Source organism: Eurytemora carolleeae, unplaced genomic scaffold (genome assembly GCF_000591075.1).
Source record: "Eurytemora carolleeae unplaced genomic scaffold, Eaff_2.0 scaffold309, whole genome shotgun sequence".
In the NCBI taxonomy this organism is placed as follows: domain Eukaryota; kingdom Metazoa; phylum Arthropoda; class Copepoda; order Calanoida; family Temoridae; genus Eurytemora; species Eurytemora carolleeae.
The window spans coordinates 195,978-215,845 of NW_019396409.1; the positions used below are offsets into that span (position 1 = coordinate 195,978).

The 19,868-nt window shown below is 33.7% G+C and overlaps 1 protein-coding gene across 1 annotated transcript in view; it reads right to left on the bottom strand.

Annotated features, from left to right (window-relative positions):
- Window positions 1-19,183, bottom strand: part of LOC111702734 (triple functional domain protein) — a 34,626-nt gene extending 15,443 nt beyond the window's left edge. Inside the window, exons 1-4 of the mRNA XM_023474509.1 lie at window positions 18,713-19,183; window positions 18,343-18,662; window positions 10,523-10,571; window positions 8,637-8,697 (exon numbers count right to left, since the gene is read on the bottom strand). Coding sequence (XP_023330277.1) covers window positions 8,637-8,697; window positions 10,523-10,571; window positions 18,343-18,662; window positions 18,713-18,840 — 558 coding nt within the window. The 5' untranslated portion in view covers window positions 18,841-19,183. The remainder of the gene's footprint in view (window positions 1-8,636; window positions 8,698-10,522; window positions 10,572-18,342; window positions 18,663-18,712) is intronic.
- Window positions 19,184-19,868: the final 685 nt, after the last annotated feature.

Here is a 19,868-nt window from a genome sequence, read left to right on the forward strand (position 1 = left end):
CTTAAATCCCCCCACCCTTCGCATCCACTCCTCCCATGCATGATTTTTCTTATCTGATCAATCTTACATTAATCCTACAATCTGCATCCTTCTCCATTCCAATTTTATCTTTTCCTTCGATACCTTTGTTATCTTTTAAATATATATGTTTACGTATTCTCTTCTTTTTCAATCCTTCATCCTTTTTTTCTAATTTATGCTTCATCTTTAAAATTTGTTATATTCCATTATCCCCATAGAATTAGAATCCACCCCCCTACCCGCTTCCATCCATCAGTTAGGAATTCCTAGGCTTAGTATGATGTTAGATCTCTGATCAATGTGTGAAATTATAAACCTTGAGTTCAACCTATTCAACCAATATATCATAGCACAGGGGGGGACACTTCCTTGGGCCCATCTAACCATCCTAGCTTCTAATCAACCAACAATCTAACCATCCTAGCTTCTAATCAACTTACCATCTAACCATCCCAGCTTCTAATTAACTAACCATCTAACCATCCTAGCTTCTAATCAACTAACCATCTAACCATCCCAGCTTCTAATCAACTAACCATCTAACCATCGCAGCTTCTAATCAACCAAGCTTCTAATCAACTAACCATCTAACCATCGTAGCTTCTAATCAACTAACCATCTAACCATCCCAGCTTCTAATCAACTAACCATCTAACCATCGCAGCTTCTAATCAACCAACCATCTAACCATCCCAGCTTATAATCAACTAACCATCCTAGCTTCTAATCAACTAACCATCTAACCATCCCAGCTTATAATCAACTAACCATCTAACATCGCAGCTTCTAATCAACCAACCATCTAACCATCCCAGCTTATAATCAACTAACCATCCTAGCTTCTAATCAACTAACCATCTAACCATCCCAGCTTATAATCAACTAACCATCTAACCATCCTAGCTTCTAATCAACTAACCATCTAACCATCCCAGCTTATAATCAACTAACCATCTAACTATCCTAGCTTCTAATCAACTAATCAACTCTCTTCTCCAAGCTGATTTTGTTTTTGTCCGTGAAGATGCCTCCGTTCCCGCCCTCTCTCCGTTATACAGAGGTCCTTATAAAGTGCTGGAACGTCAGAGCAATTTTTTCCGCCTCCAGATTGGTGACAAGGTTGATGTGGTATCCGTTGACAGACTCAAACCAGTAATATCCGACTCCACGATCATTCCCGCCAGGCCTCCTGCTCGTGGTCGTCCAATCCTCCGTCCTCAGAGTCCAAAAACAGATACATCCGTCTCAGCTCCGCCTCGAGTCGTCAGGAAGGTTCGTTTTCAAGTTCAGCCTGCAGTTCCTGTTCGCAGAAATCCTCACAGAACAGCAAGGAGTTATTCAAGAAACCTCGCCTCCGCCTTCAATCTCTCCGCCTTGGTTTCTGGGGGGAGTCCTGTGGCGGACAAGTCGTCCTACTTTCCGCCGTAATGTCTGCAAGTACTTACCTGATCAAAACTCATGTGTTATATATAAAGAGTCGCCATATTAGTATTTTTGTTTCTTTGTTTTATTTGATATAAAAATATAGTTAGTTGTTCATAGACTTTTGTCTTTTATTTAGCCGTCGCTAAATAACCATCCAAACATCCCAGCTTCTAATCAACTAACCATCTAACCATCCCAGCTTCTAATCAACCAACCATCTAACCATCCTAGCTTCTAATCAACTTACCATCTAACCATCCCAGCTTCTAATCAACTAACCATCTAACCATCCTAGCTTCTAATCAACTAACCATCTAACCATCCCAGCTTATAATCAACTAACCATCCTAGCTTCTAATCAACTAACCATCTAACCATCCCAGCTTCTAATCAACTAACCATCTAATCACCCCAGCTTCTAATCAACTAACCATCTAATCACCCCAGCTTCTAATCAACTAACCATCTAATCACCCCATGCTTCTAACCAACTAACCATCCCAACTTCTAATGAACTAACCAACTAACCATCACAGCTTCTAACCAACTACCCATCTATCCAACTACCCATCTATCCAACTACCCATCTATCCAACTACCCATCTATACAACTACCTATCTAACCATCACTTGAACTGTCCACGCAACCATCGAAACATCTTGCCATCTAACCATTCAATTGAAATTTTCTAATAGTGAAACCAATTATGATACATTATCTAACTAACCATCTAACCATCCAACCTAAAAAAATGCTCATCCCAAAAGACAAACTTATATTAAAACATTAAATTAAATTAAATATTCAAATTAACCCTATTCTCCCAACAATTTTAACCTTGAATCTCTGCTAGGCATATGTTGTTGATATAAATATTTATAATTCAGGCAATTTTATTTTGTAATTTTATACAAAGTAATCTGCAACAGGTTCTTTCTGCGTTGTTAGACTCAGCTTAAATTAAGGAAATAAAAATTATGCCTTTTCGCGAAACTGAAGGCATTTAGAGCCTAAAGGACCTTGTACATTTATTGTGATCTTAAGTGCTAGAATGCAAGGGGGGAGGGTGGAAGGGGGGGTAAGTAAGAATGGGACTGATAAATATCTGGAACTTTCTGAAAGGATCTGATGCCTAATTTAAAGTGGCCATTGATAAAAATTTAATGGCATTGGAAATTTGTGATACAATTTCTTTCATTCAACCTTTTTACCTTTTTAACTTTCATAAAGAAAAACAATATCTTTCATTATACAATACATGTTGGTACTGATGCTACCAGGCCAATAAAAGAATTAAAAAGTGAACGTTTTAACAATTCTTTAGAAAAAAACAAAAGATCCCTATAGATACTAGCTTGGGAACCCAGCTTTGCCAAGATACTAATTTTTTATGAATTTTTAAACCATAAAGAACGTGTCCGTGGTTCTACCAAGTTTTCGAATCAAAATTTGAGGCAAAGGAATTGAGTCTTTGCCACAAACTCTGCTTTTTTAAATCCTATATCTTTGTATTCCTATGTCGTAGGCCTTAGATATTTCAAACTATGAATTCTGTTAGATCAAATAATATAAGTTTGAAATATCAAAGATTTACAGCATTGGGTTCTCCAGATATAAGGATTATAAAATCAGAGTTTGTGGCAAAGACTCAATTCCTTTGTCAGTGGATTCATGAGTTTTGATCGGATATGCAACCAAACAGACAGAAAAGCAGAAATTACTTCTTTATATATATAAACTACCAGCATGTAGTTATCCGACTGTTCCATAAAATCAAATTAAACCATTAAAATCAACTGGTCTAAACCTATCATGGTCAAGAGTGACCCCTAAGTTGTTCTCTATAACCTTAGATTGACCATAAGCTGATCCTTAAGCTGAACTCTGAGCTGGTCCCTGAGCTGGTCCCTAAGCTAAACTCTGAGCTGGACCCTGAACTGGACCCTGAGCTGGACCCTGAACTGGACCCTGAACTGGAACCTGAACTGGACCCTGAACTGGACCCTGAACTGGTACCTGAACTGGACCCTGAACTGGTACCTGAACTGGACCCTGAACTGGACCCTGAGATAGACCAAGAGCTATACCATCTAATCTGAAGTTTGAGCTAAAAACCCGTAAGCTTTGCTGGGTAATACACCGTAAGATAGGTCATAATTCATAATCTTAACTCTGAACTGAACCGTGTGCTTGTATACTCTGAGCTCAACCGTGAGGTAGAAGCTGAACTTGACCCTGATCTACACCCTGAGCTATCTTAATCTAAACCCTGAGCTAGTCTCTAATCTAAACCCTGAGCTAAACTCTAATCTAAACCCTGAGCTAGACTCTAATCTGAACCCTTAGCAGGAGCATAATATGAACTCTGGGCTTGACCATGAGCTAGACCATAATCTGAATCCTGAGCTATGAGTCCCGGAGAGAGAGAGAAACCCCAAACTAAGCACTACACTGCATGTTGAACACTATATACGTGCTGTATGAGAACTAATGTGAAACTGTCCTCTCTCTCACCCAAACACACACACAAACCCTCACGCAAACACAATTAAACGGCATCTCTTCTGTCATCTCAAAACCGGATACAAACATTTCATCCCCTTTACTCTCACTCCTCACATTAGCTATTCTTGATCATAATTTCGTAAATATCTTTCAACGCCAACTTCTCTCCATTCCATAGTTGGTAGTCCTTGTTCCCTCTTACAACTAAAAATAATCAGTTTTCGGAGAGAAAAAAAGGTTATCTATTTCATCGTTGCTTCTCGAAACTACATCTACTGTTCCTTTCAGGGAATTTTTCATATATTTGCCATAAAATTTAATTTTAGAAACCCCTTTAATTTTAGCAAACCCCTTTAATTTTAGAAACCCCTTTAATTTTAGAAACCCCTTTCATTTTAGCAAACTTTTTTAACTTTGAAACTAAAACAACAATATAAGTTTTATCACATGATGACTAAAAATTTTTAATACTCCAAAATTAGATCCTTGTTGCATAATGTAAATATGCCCCCCAGGCCCGGAGAGAATTATAATTGATGATTTATCTATCGGAAAATTATCTCCACCCATTTTAAAGGAACTATAGAGCTATATTTGGAATTAGCTTTCTAAAATAAAAACTCGTTCAATTTCAAGCACACCCATGGTGTTCAAGGCTATTGTAGACACAAAACAGCTGGTCAATATGTCGACAATGATATTTATAAAATCTCAACTTCGGGAAGAGGTTGATTTTATGCTTGGTTTCTGGTATGACTTTGCAACCTAGTCCTTCATCCATTTTTCAGTTTACTCAAAAAATGAAGAAAAAAATCTGTGTGTAAAAAATTGCAAACGTATTTTTTTCTTTCCAATGTCTGTAATAAATAAAGTAATAACCCCCATATAATGGAAACCTGAATCTACCTGTATTATATAGTAATAACCCTAATTAACATGTCTTGTATATATATAACTATGTTCTTTAGTCTCTGAATAGACCTATCGGTCTATTACATTTTTACCTGTATCATGTAAATACTCAAGAATACAGAGAGATTTGTATCTGGATTGATACATACTTGAAGTACTATTGGAGTAAGGCATTTGTTACATGTCTCATCAGAAAATGGAGTTGTATTAAAAACTTTATTTTGTATTAGAGACGTGTTTCTTTTCTAGAAAACAGATTACAACTTTAACAAATATTTTTTGGTAAATATTCCAGAGTTTTAACCTCCAGACTTTAACATTATTCACCCTGTAATCCTTTAACCTCCTGACTTTAACATTATTCACCCTGTAATCCTTTAACCTCCAGACTTTAACATTATTCACCCTGTAATCCTTTAACCTCCTGACTTTAACATTTAACCTCCTGACTTTAACATTATTTACCCTGTAATCCTTTAACCTCCAGACTTTAACATTATTCACCCTGTAATCCTTTAACCTCCTGACTTTCACATTATTCACCCTGTAATCCTTTAATCTATCCAACCAACATCTGACCCAACACCATATCTTCTATAAAATCCCGCATTTTTGTGTACTATACAGTTACAAACAGAAAACTCTGAAATAGGAAGACGACTTTTAGGCTCAAGTTCTTACTTTGAATTGTCCAATGAGCGACATAACAATTGTGTAGTGTGAACAGACCCATTTATCTTAATTAGTGATTTAATGAAGTCTAGTAAAACTATTGCCTTTGTAACAACACTTAACTATTGCTATTAAGTCGTCCTCCAATTTCAAATTTATTTGGTTTTCGCATGTAATATACCATAACAGAGTACATCGTACAATTACTGTGTTTCATGTCGATTTCACGAGCTTGATATTATCTATTTTATACGCACGACCTAATATTATATTAGTATTGATTTATCCCATCTTGATTTTTTGTCTTGTTTTTGTTCATTCGAGATAATTTAAAATATTTGTCCGTTTAATTATCCAATTTATTAAATAGTGTACGTTTACTTGAGTCTAACATAAGCCTAGCTTCATAATCCACACTTTTATATCATTTATAAACTGTGTATGTCCAGAGATACTCACTTGGAAATAGAACATTGAGACTAATTAACTAGTAAGCATGTAAACAATTCTATCTGTTTATTTATATATCCATCTATCTGAAACATCTGTATATTTAACCGTCTATCTGTATTTCTGTCCATCTGTTTTTTTATCTGTCTATCTGTCTATCTGTCTATCTGTCTATCTGTCATCTATCAGTCTATCTGTCTATCTGTCTATCTGTCTATCTGTCTATCTGTCTATCTGTCTATCTGTCTATCTGTCTATCTGTCTATCTGTCTATCTGTATATCCGTGTCTATTTGTCTGTCTGTCTATTTTTCTATCTGTCTATTTGTCTATCTGTCTATCAATATATTTGTCTATCTGTCTATATTAATATCTGTCTATCTTTCCATCACTGTCCCTCTTATTATGGAGGTGTATAGAATAATATTGTTTCTGTCGATATAGATCTCATCATTTCGGAAACTTATGCTAACAAAATAGTTTAAAGATAATTGTGTTGCCTTATTTTCTTATATACTTTTTTGCCGGCATAAACTTTTTGAATGAAAAGTATAAGACAAACAAATCTTTAAGTTTAAAGATTGTTTAATTATAAACCAAAACGCATATATGTCCTCTCACGCTTGTTAGTCTGGGGAGACTCCCCCCCCTTCACCGCCACCTTACCCCTCTTCGCATCTAGAAAGTACCAGGGTTTATCTCATTAGTTTATTCATATATTAGATAATGTTGGTTTAATTTTTACCCGTTAACCCTATCCCTCTGGGCTAGTTTTATTATGTGTCGGTTGAGGGAGGTCTAAAAATTGTAAAAAGTTTAGACATGTGAGATTGACTTAAACGACAAAACTACGATTCTATTTCAGGAAAATGAAGATGAGCTTTGAATATAGATAGTCATGTTTTCCTAGATTGTATTTGAAGATTTATCTCTCTTTAATCTCAAACAAATAGAATCAAACATTCAAAACAAAACAATATATTCATCTGTAAAAATCTTCGATTTCCTTTCTCAAAAACTTTTTTTTCATTTTACAATTTGTTTTTTAGGAAACTGAAGACCTACCATTTTTGCAACCTGATCGTGTAAACCTTTTAAATTTCTAACTTTGACTATTTTATCTTGCATAAATGATAGTTTGAAATATCTAAAGTTTATGAACAAAGGGTTGGGAAGATATGAGGATTAGAAAATGTAAGTTTGAAGCTATAGAACGTGTTCAGTTTCTTTGGGTTCAAAGCTACAAAATTCAATTCCTTTCCATAAATAAATAAATGATATTGATTATAATATATATAAATATATATTTTTGTATTCAACCTTACTTTACTATTATGAAAAGAAATGTACTATAGATACATTGTGTTTCATGTTTCATATATATGTGAACTATGTTCATAATATAACCCTGAATCAATTGTATGAAGTCTACTTATGAATCAAGCCCTGACAAAACTATAATTTAATTGACAAAGAACCGTCTACTCTACTACTACCACAAAGAACCGACTACTCTACTACTACGACAAAGAACCGACTACCTACTACTACGACAAAGAACCGACTACTCTTCTACTACGACAAAGAACCGACTACTCTACTACTACGACAAAGAACCGACTACTCTACTACTACGACAAAGAACCGACTACTCTACTACTACGACAAAGAACCGACTACTCTACTACTATAACAAAGAACCGACTACTCTACTACTACGAAAAAAAACCGACTACTCTACTACTACGACAAAGTACCGACTACTCATGTGCTCCTGTCATACTTGTAATCAGCTTTATTTCAGGTCATTCGGTCTTTCAAGGACGCAAAGATCATAGATAATGGAGGAGGGAGGGATTATAATAATGAGATACAGTGGTCCCCCTGAATATTGAAGGATGGAGGATTATAATGGAGATATATATATTCATCTGTAAATGAAAGCAAGATAAAAAAAACGTGAAAGGATATTTGAGTGGATGCCATTTTGCTTTCATTGTTTTTAAAATAAACAAAGTCCCATCTCCCACCCTTTTCATCTTCAATATATGAATATTTCGAGAGTGGAATTCCGTCTTTCTTAAATTCCTGTTCACATATTTATTATTCTACACATCATCTCTCCTCTACTTGTAAACCTATACCCAACCCTTCGGCTCTATTCAATACAGGGTGTCGCAATATACACAGGGAGTTCCAGTATACACAGGGTGTCCCAATATACACACGGAGTTCCAGTATACACAGGGAGTTCCAATATACACAGGGAGTTTCAGTATACACAAGGAGTCCCAATATACACAGGGAGTTCCAGTATACACAGGGAGTTCTAATATACACAGGGAGTTCCAGTATACACAGGGAGTCCCAATATACACAGGGAGTCCCAATATTTACAGGGAGTCCCAATATACACAGGGAGTCCCAATATACACAGGGAGTTCCAGTATACACAGGGTGTCCCAATAAACACAGAGAGTCCCAATATACACAGGGAGTCCAAATATACACAAGGAGTCCTAATATACACAAGGAGTCATAATATACACAGGGAGTTCCACTATACACAAGGTGTCCCAATATACACAGAGAGTCCCAATATACACAGAGAGTCCAAATATACACAAGGAGTCATAATATACACCTCTCACCTTCTCATGTGACCTGTTCAGCCTACTTTGGGAAAACCTTCTCACATTCTGCAACCAGGTTCTAGAAATATAAAACATGTTTAAAGGGACAGAAGACCAGGTTCTAGAAATATAAAACATGTTTAAAGGGACAGCAGACCAGGTTCTAGAAATAACATGGTTAAAGGGACAGCAGACCAGGTTCTAGAAATATAAAACATGTTTAAAGGGACAGCAGACCAGGTTCTAGAAATATAAAACATGTTTAAAGGGACAGCAGACCAGGTTCTAGAAATATAAAACATGTTTAAAGGGACAGCAGACCAGGTTCTAGAAATATAGAACATGGTTAAAGGGACAGCAGACCAGGTTCTAGAAATATAAAACATGGTTAAAGGGACAGAAGACCAGGTTCTAGAAATATAAAACATGTTTAAAGGGACAGCAGACCAGGTTCTAGAAATATAAAACATGTTTAAAGGGACAGCAGACCAAATTTCAACTAGCTTTAATTTTAGAGAATGGCATGTCCGATTCAGAACAGTCCCTTTAAACCTCTGTCTGATCCTCGATGACAGAGAATTCCGAATATTCAGACTGGAAATTGAGTTCCGTGAAACTTGAATGTTATACACTTTAACCTCCAGATAACCGGGACTCAGTTTTCAGCCTGAAAAGCAGGGAATTCTCCGTCATCTGTGATCAGAAGGCTCAGTTTCAATTGCCATAATATTTTTGCCATAATTACGCTTGACATAATACTTTTGCCATAAGTAACACTTGCCATAAGTCACACTTGCCATAAGTTATACTTGCCATAATTACACTGGCTATAATTACTTTTGTCATAATTTTCTAATGGAGGACCCTTTGGTGACCTTTGAGACCACAAGTAAGGGTAAACCAATGGGTCGAGACAGCAACAACTACACCTATGTAGCCAATGCCTCGTCTACAGAAGTGAAATATTTGAAATGTTCGGTTAAAATGTGCTCAGATAGAATTCGAACCCGAATTTCTTCCTCAAACTCAAATGAGAGGATTGCTAACATTGTCCTACAGTACAATACTCTTCCCATAGAAGAGTACCTAAACCTAATAGCTCATGAACTGTCTCTGCATTAGATTTGTAATTTGTATTCAATTTGTAATTGTAAAAAAAATATAAATATACGTTTGTTAATTCAAACCAAATTTAATTTTAATTATGGCAAGAGTAATTATAGCAAGTGTAATTATGGCAAGTGTAACCATTATGGCAAGTGTAACTTATGGCAAGTGTAATTTATGGCAAGTGTTACTTATGGCAAATGTATTATGGCAAATGTAATTATGGCAAAAATATTTATGGCAAAAATATTATGGCAAATGAAACTGAGCCGATTAATGTGTAAATATATGAAGGGTCAATTGAAATAATGATTACAAACCGTTTAAACTTTTAAATCAGAGTTTAAATAAAGGTTTAAACTGATCAATTAAACAGTATGGAAATATAAGAAACATGAAATATATTAGGCTTTAGGGAATTTTTTAAGATTTATGGCAGAGTGAAATTTACCAATTTATGTGACAGAATTTATCTCAGGTTTCACAGATATTTAAAGAGCGTGTGAGAACCCCCAAAAATCAAAATGTGCCATTTTTTCGGAACAGATTTTAGAATTTTGGGGATTAGCCGGTTCTTTACACTTATTGCCGGTGTTATTCAATCTTTTTTTTATAGGATGCAATTCATAGCTAAAAGTTTTATATCAAGTCAGTTTAAAAAATCAGTGTGATGTTCGCATTTTAAATTTCCTAAATAACCTTCAATCATCTTTAATTCAAAAATAAGATTACTATTTTCAATGCTTGCATAAGTTAAAAATCAAATATTTCACCAAATTTTAAGATTTTTGTTTTACCCGGAAAATTTTCTGGTGGGTGTTCTCTTAACCTGGAATCCTGGGGTTCCTTAATTAAGTTAATTAATTAATTAATAAAATATCTATCAATCAATCAATAATCTATGAATCAAAATTATTCAATCATTTAATTAATTAATTAATCAATTAATTAATCAATTAATCAATCAATTAATCAATCAATCAATTCATCAATGAACCAAATTATCAACCAATCTATCTACCAATTTATCAACCAACCAATTCATCAATCAACCAATTCATCAATCAACCAAATTATCAACCAATCTATCTACCAATTTATCAATCAACCAGTTTATCAATCAACCAATTCATCAATCAACCAGTTTATCAATCAACCAATTCATCAATCAACCAATTTATCAATCAACCAATTCATCAATCAACCAGTTTATCAATCAACCAATTCATCAATCAACCAGTTTATCAATCAACCAATTCATCAATCAACCAATTTATCAATCAACCAATTCATCAATCAACCAAATTATCAACCAATCTATCTACCAATTTATCAATTAACCAATTCATCAATCTACTATGCCACTAAGCTACTAAACAATCAATTTTACTAGTAAGCTACAATGTTACTAAGCTAGTAAACTATCTATTAAACTACTAAACTACTAGGCTACTAAGCTACGAAACTAACTATTAAACTACTAAACTACTAGGCTACTAAGCTACGAAACTAACTATTAAACTAATAAACTACTTTGCTACTAAGCTACGAAACTACATATTGAACTACTAAAGTACTATGTTACTAAGCTATGAAACTAACTATTAAACTACTAAACTACTATGCTACTAAGCTACGAAACTAACTATCAAACTACTAAACTACTATGCTACTAAGCTACGAAACTAACTATCAAACTTCTAAACTACTATGCTACTAAGCTACTTAACTATCTATTCAACTACTATTCACTAAAGGTTCCTATAAGCCTACTACTGTCAATAGTGTCTTTGTGACCAATTTTTTATCCATTTAGTTTGATAGTAGTTGAGGCACACCTTGTCCGTATTTATTGTCCTGTAGAGAACACCTACGCCTATTTTCATATTCATATCTTTTTTTAAAATAAGTGTCATTTAATATTAATTATACAGTGTGTATGTAAAGTGCACATTGTACATGTTCATAATCAATGTTCAAAGTAAAGATCAAAAACAATGATAGAACACTAGATGTCGTCTTTTCAAGATTAAAGGTTTTTTCGTTCACAATACCCTGAGACAGAAGCCCACAGGAGTTAGGCGCATGAATTACAAGACAGTGAGAGAGCATGCGCGTAACTCCTTTGGGCTTCTGCCTCAGGATTATTATGAACTAAAATCTCCTTCATCTTGAAAAGACGACATCTATAAATTTATGGTTCAAACAATTCCAGGGCGCGTCGCGTCTCTCTTTCTAGCTAGCTTTTAATTTTTGTTTTGATCATGGTCATTTTTTCTCCGTGCATTATTATACAAACAAAATTTCACAGATTTTCAAGTTACTGTACGTAAATATTTTAAATCTTTTGACTCCAATCGGTCATATACCATCAATCATCATGTTTGGTCAGAAAAAAATATTCGAACTGTTTGACGTTTTTTAAATTCAAAGAAATCACAACAACCATAGATTAATCAAATGATAGTTATTTTTTTGTATCCTAGTAATTTAACTTTTCAAGCTGTAGTCCTTATATTTTCTATGAAAGTTTAGCCAGACATAATAATTTTTTATTGAAAAGAGTTTTTTTACATTGCATTGTGACTATATGATTAATAAGGAGCGCTTTGCGGATTTAACGCTTTTAAATGTTGTTTTCGTGTAGCCACTTTTCAAATTGACATTTTTATGTATACATATTTATATGTTTACAGATTTAAAAATTTCATATTCAATTTAATTATTTGTATCTAGAATTTACTATTTCATATTTTGCATTTGACTGTATTGAAAGTATGGGTAAGAGTGGTTTGATTTAAAAAGCTGAGAAATCTTGAATAACTTGATTTTGAAACAAGTCTCAGCTCAAATAGTCTGGGTTCTTTATTCATTTCGTCCTGTAGCTAGGGGTGTCACATAATAACATTCTAATAAAAAACTTACATTATTATGAAACCAATTGTATCCTAGAGATTACAACTGCAGTGTTGTCAACCATTAACTATGCTCCGTGTAAAGTCGTCTTTAACTTAGATCCCCTCTCGGAGACACCAAAACCAAACCAAATAATTTCAACCTCCGGTTTCTTTGTTCTCCCTGTCGGAATATAAACAACCTAAAGCATTGTGAATCCATCCATTTTCAAAACTTAAACAAAGAATATTTTCATATAAAAAATTAGTGACTTTTGTTAATAATTAATTGTCATTTATTTCAGAAGTTTAAAAACGTTTTAGTACTGTCCAACTACTTAATCCCTTTGTTAAATAGATCGTAAGAATTTTTTCATTATAAACATTCATTGTAACAGTTTTTATATGTTATCATTTATATAATTACTTCAGGAAATAAAGAGATTCTTCATTATCGATTTTGATTTGAGGGTTATGCTGTTGTTTATCTGTTCATCATTGAGAATCTTGTTTCTATCCGTCAACAAGTGTTTAAATTGTATCCTAGAGATTACAACTGTAGTGTTTAAATTGTATCCTAGAGATTTCAACTGCAGTGTTTAAATTGTATCCTAGAGATTACAACTACAGTGTTTAAATTGTATCCTAGAGATTACAACTGCAGTGTATAAATTGTAACCTAGAGATTACAACTACAGTGTTTAAATTGTATCATAGAGATTACAACTGCAGTGTTTAAATTGTATCCTAGAGATTACAACTGCAGTGTTTAAATTTAACAATTTTGTCCTTAAAAAGCGCTTTTGCTGTTTTTTCAATTGATCCTCCATTTATGGCATGTTCGATAAACAATGGTACCCTTTAAACCTTTGCCTTCTCAAAACTAACTGAAATATATTTTTTTGTAGAAAATTGATTTTTTTACTGTAGTTTCTTTATAAAGTTAGAACCTAACGCTTTTCTTGATGAAAGATAATTTTTGCTGATAAGAGTTTTGAGGACACTGCTGTGAATCGGCAACTCCTTAAATTCACGTACGTGTACAGTCCTTTTAACGTTTCTATGCTTTTAAAAGAATTCACTTGTACAGGGATAATTAAAACATATATAGCAAATAAACCCCCCTGATTCCTTGGTTGCAAGGTTCAAATATCAATTACAAATTCAGGTCGAGGATCATAAATTATAAAAATGCATAATACGTAGTTGAGATACACCCTGATAACTTGGACTTAAATAGATCTTAGGATTATTGATTTTCCTCATGGTCCCTACTCCATATTCCCTACTCCCTACTCCCTACTCCCTACTCCCTACTCCCTACTCCCTACTCCCTACTCCCTACTCCCTACTCCCTACTCCCTACTCCCTACTCCCAGAGGTCCATGAAAGTAAACATAAATTCAGCAGAGTAACCAAAATTACAGAACCATGGTGGAGAGTTTAGAAATTAAATGATTTTTAGTTAAAAAAAAATAAAATTATTGATTGATTTCCTTGAAACTGTTTAATATGAGAACTTTATAGTTAATAACATGGATACATGTTTCAGCAAATTAACATTTTGTAGTTTCGGAGTTCACTAGTTGCACAGAAATTCTTAATTCTTAATATGTTTAGCAATCAGCTGGTTCTAAACATTTTGGTCAACTCTGTACTCAATGTTAATTTGTCCCAAACATTTTGGTTTACTCTGTACTCAATGTTAATTTTGTCCTAAATATCTTGGTTTACTCTGTACTCAATGTTAATTTTGTCCTAAATATCTTGGTTTACTCTGTACTCAATGTTAATTTTGTCCTAAATATCTTGGTCAACTCTGTACTCAATGTTAATTGTCTAAACATTTTGGTTTACTCTGTACTCAATGTTAATTTGTCTAAACATTTTGGTTTACTCTGTACTCAACGTTAATTTGTCTAAACATTTTGGTTTACTCTGTACTCAATGTTAATTTGTCTAAACATTTTGGTTTACTCTGTATTCAACGTTAATTTGTCCTAAATATCTTGGTTTACTCTGTATTCAATGTTAATTTGTCCTAAACATTTTGGTTTACTCTGTATTCAATGTTAATTTGTCCTAAATATCTTGGTTTTCCTACTCAATATTAAGTAATCAGTTCTAAACATTTTTGTGTACTCAATGTTAATCAGTTCTGAACATGTACAGTTATGACTTGAATAGTCTAATGAACATCAGACACAACCTTTGTGCAGTGTAAACAGACCAATTTAACTTAATAATTAATTCAATATGTTACTTCTTCAACTACAAATTTGCTTTGTAACAAAATTAAATACACTTCAGTATTGCTATATTACCCAAAACAGTTTGGCTTATTCTACTCCCACTACTTAATCTTAAGTACTTCCTCTGAAGGAGATGGATTTTTCAACATTATTTGTTGTAGAAGGTAGAGAACTTGATGGGGGGTATAGATGGATATGGATGGGTATTATTTGAACCTATATTAGTGGTTGAAGCGTGCACGCACTTTTATTAAAACTAATAGTTTGCACACGCAGTTTTCTGGCGCGCAAATTTAAGCAATTGCTTTTTTTGCATATCGTTTTGCAAACACGTGAATATTTCAGATTAGAATGAACATTTTTTTTTAAAATAGAAAATATTTAATTAAATTCCACTCTGCAAATTAAAGCCTGATGACAGTTGTTTCAGAAATATTTACATTTGCATAATAAGCAATAAATGCAGGTGCATCTAGGAGATTAAAATGTTTTTAAAGCCTTTCATGCTAGGACCATATAGACAGGCACTTTACAACTGCACTTAACACTACGGCATGCACTTAATTTAAATCTTTTAAACATAATTGTATGGTGCATTTAAATCTATATCGTTTATATATTCTTTCTTAAAGTTTTAAAATTTTAATGTTTTTTTTTGCATAATTACAAAATTCATTCAAACATAATTGAGAATACACCAAATATGCAAATAAAAAACTCTCTAAAAACTGCACGTCTCTACTCTACCTCTATGACAACTCCACCTCTCTACTCTATCTCTATGAAAACTACACCTCTCTACTCTACCTCTATGAAAACTCCACCTCTCTACTCTATCTCTATGAAAACTACACCTCTCTACTCTACCTCTATGAAAACTCCACCTCTCTACTCTATCTCTATGAAAACTACACCTCTCTACTATTCCTCTGTGAAAACTACACCTCTCTGTGCTCTATACCTCTATGAAATCTACACCTCTCTACTCTATCTCTATGAAAACTTCACCTGTCTACTCTACCTCTATGAAAACTACACCTCTCTGTTTTCTATACCTCTATGCAATCTTAACCTCTCTCTACTCTATCTCTATGAAAACTACACATATCTACTCTACCTCTCTGAAAACTGCACCTATCTACTCTATCCCTATGAAAACCTCACCTCGCTACTCTACCTCTATGAAAACTACACCTCTCCACTATTCCTCTATGAAAACTACACCTCTCTCTACTCTACCTCTATGAAAACTATACCACTCTGTTCTCTATACCTCTATGAAAACAATACCACTCTATGTTATACCGTTTTATACTTAGGAAAATGCAGTATCATCCTTTTATCTTGATGCAGACAGAGATACACCTTAATCTTATATATTATATAATTCATCATCTTGATTTAAACTTATCTTTCTATCTATCCTTCTATCTATCTATTATTGTCCACATATCTCGAAGTTACATCTAGAAGACGTATACAACTAGATCTACCAAATATGGTCCAAATCTGTATAGAATATAATGCGTAGAATAGGGCACACCAAAATAAAATCAGAAAAAAATGCGTAGTTGATTATAATCACTTGAAAAAAGCATGGATAGTTGGTTGAACAAATAAAAACAATTTGCTCTCTAAACAACAGAATATTAGAAAAATGTAACGTAAAAACTGAAAGGGTAAATTTCGTAGCATAAGGATTTGAAGATTTATAGAAACGATCCAATTTTTATGTTCTTTATTGTATTGTACGCGATCCTTTTCCAAATTTCGAGTTTTAACGGTATACTAAGCGTAATCTCAAGTGAACCTCCATGCAAAGATGACAATGCCTGATTCACACCATACACATCATTACAACTTTTATTTGATCAATAATGTGAAAGATATTGTTGTGTTTCAAATGATAGGTTTAAGTGTTTAACTCTGATAATTCATAAATGTTTTCCTAAGTGTAGAAATGCGCAAGTCACTTGCGTAGAGAAACCACATTCGAAAATTATCGTTTCATAATTATAAACATTGATATTTAATTTATACTTGATCAGACAACGATTTTAAGGTTACTGTTCAGAATCTTTGCATGAAGGGTCGGCCGAAATTAAGCTTATAGTCCCTTTAAAGATCTAGTCATTTCTAGAAAAGTTTTTGATGTCAAATTTTGGGGTCGTTGTGCACTTGGAATTGAATTTCTCCAACAAATTGTCTTAAGTTACACCGCATTGTTGTCTTGCGTGATAAAATTACTTTTAAAGAGGTTTAATGAGACAAGTGATTGTTGTTGTTGTATACAAGAAACAGGTTTTACATACTGTTTATTACATCAAGGTGTAACGAGAATACTGAAGAATAAAACATAAAATCTAAATTATTACGTTAAATGTCTTCTCTCTTCTAGATGTTATCAGCTTGTAAGGCCGCTTGATAAAATTACGAGGCATTTGCACGCTTATTATCGGTTCTCTTTTAGACTGCTGTTTTAGTCTTATACACATATATAATTATTATGGCGCCAAATTCTCTACATTTATAAGTTTTATATCTTATCAAATGGCTCTTTTCTGATATGAATATTCTAAGTTTTCTTAAAGCAGGCGTTTTATTATTTCGCTTGAATTTAGGTTTGATATTAGGACCGTAAACTGGACGAACTGGACTTAACTTATCATTTTCATTGATCCTCATTTTCTTCATCAAATTCCATTTATGTAAGTTTTTATTCTGACACGAAAGTAAAAGTTAAAACTGGTCAGATTCGTATTTTTAATTCAAGATTTTTTTCTTATATTCATTTAATTTTCAACAATCTTTTTTTTTGCAATCAATCCCCTAGCATTACTTTTCTTGACCCTCCTCCCCCCCCTTGAAATATTCGTGGTCTTACCCCCCCCCTTGCCTCCCCTCCTTCGAATGATGAATGGTTTGAATAGAAAATTTAATGAGTTGAAAAATAATTCTTAAAAACATACAACAAAAAGCATGAAGACAAACAAGTAAAGAAATCAGCTGACAAACAAAGTGAAAATAAAGCTGCAAACAAGCAAACAATTCCTACAAACAAATTTACAAACACCCAGTCTTAACAAATAAGCATATTCAACCGGGGTTCTAGCATATCAACGACAAACAGAAAAACAAAGAACAAACAAACATATCAAATAAAGAACTAAACCAACATATCAAACAAAGAAATGACCAAACATATATAATAAAATACTAAACATATCAAACAAAGAAATAATCAAGCGTATCAAACAGAAAACTACACAAACATATCAAACACAAAACTACACAAACATATCAAACAAATAACTAATCAAACATATCAAACAGAAAACTAATCAAACATATCAAACTAATAACTAACCAAAATTATCAGACAAACAATTAAACAAACATATGAAACAAAGAACTAAAGAAACTAAGTATTAAACAAAAAGGAAATATAACCAAAAATAAACTAAAACTGACCTCGGAAGGCGGGGGACTCCAAAGATGTTAAGGATGGATTGATCAGATTGGATGGATCTGATATATTAGAGGGATCGGAGGGATTTGTTTGATTAGAGGGATCGGAGGGATTTGTTTGATCGGACGGGTTGGAGGGATTCGGTTCCTCCATCTTTTCCTCTACGTTCCCAAGAACCGCCCTCGCCAAACTCTTCCATTTCTCCGCCCTCTTATTTGGCGTATGATGAGGGTTCAGGGGCGGATAGGAGGCGGATGGTCGTTTATTGTCGAGGGGCGGATGAGTAGGTGTGGCGGGTTGCACACTAAATCGACGCCCTTTGCTGAAAAAAAATAATTCAAGATTCAAAAAAGTTTTTTTTATATTTTCTACCTTGGCGGTTTGTCAACTGTTCTACCGAATATTGTAGTGGCGGAGTAACGGCGCATAGACTGGAATAGAGAATTAGATTCACGCCGTGAGAAGAAATCCGAGGCGGAGCTCCGCCGATTTTGATCCATCCTTTTTAATCACTCTTATTCCTTGATTGACATTAGTAAATTTTGTGAGAGGAACATCCTTCTTAAGTCTTTTAATTTAATTTTTTAAGATTATATTTTTCAGTTAGTATCACTTTCACTTTTTAATCTTACTTTCACTCTGTATACTTTGAGACTTCACTAGTTTTGTCTGGTGGATAAACCGGGTTAGTTTCACATTTTAAAATTATATTCAGGGGACTTTTGGGAAATTTCTGATTTGCCGCCATATTTTACAGCGGAAAAATTTATCAGAAACATGTCACTCACTCGAATTTATTTTTTAAGGAATTTCAATTCGTTCTGACATTTTTAATCCTAGAGATGATCTGAAAAAGAATTTGTAAGATTATTTAGATTTTTAGGTTTTCAATCTCCCGGTCTCCAGAATATATTTAGGATAAAGAATTCTAGAAAATAAATATTTAAAAAATCTAATATTCAAAAATGTGTTTTTCTATTTTTTTCAGCTTTAGAAAACTGTGAAACTGCCTAAATTTAGATCAGATATTATAAATTTTTCTTTGGTTGCGAATAAACCAATTATCGTAAAAACTAAAATCCCGCTGATTCCTTGATCCCTCCATACTTTAAACTTTTATTCGTAAGCTCCTTCAACATATTCACACATATTAAACCCTTCCTCACACCCTTCAACATATTCACATATTAAACCCTTCCTTAAACCCTTCAACATATTCACATATTAAACCCTTCCTTACACCCTTCAACATATTCACATATTAAACCCTTCCTTACACCCTTCAACATATTCACATATTAAACCCTTCCTTACACCCTTCAACATATTCACAAATTAAACCCTTCCTTACACCCTTCAACATATTCACGTATTAAACCCTTCCTTACACCCTTCAACATATTCACATATTAAACCCTTCCTTACACCCCACGTGAGAAAGATTTCTTGGTAGGATGATGTGGGATTGCAGGGATTTCTTATTAATATGGCTGTACTCCCATTAATCAACATTGTTGTACTCCCATTA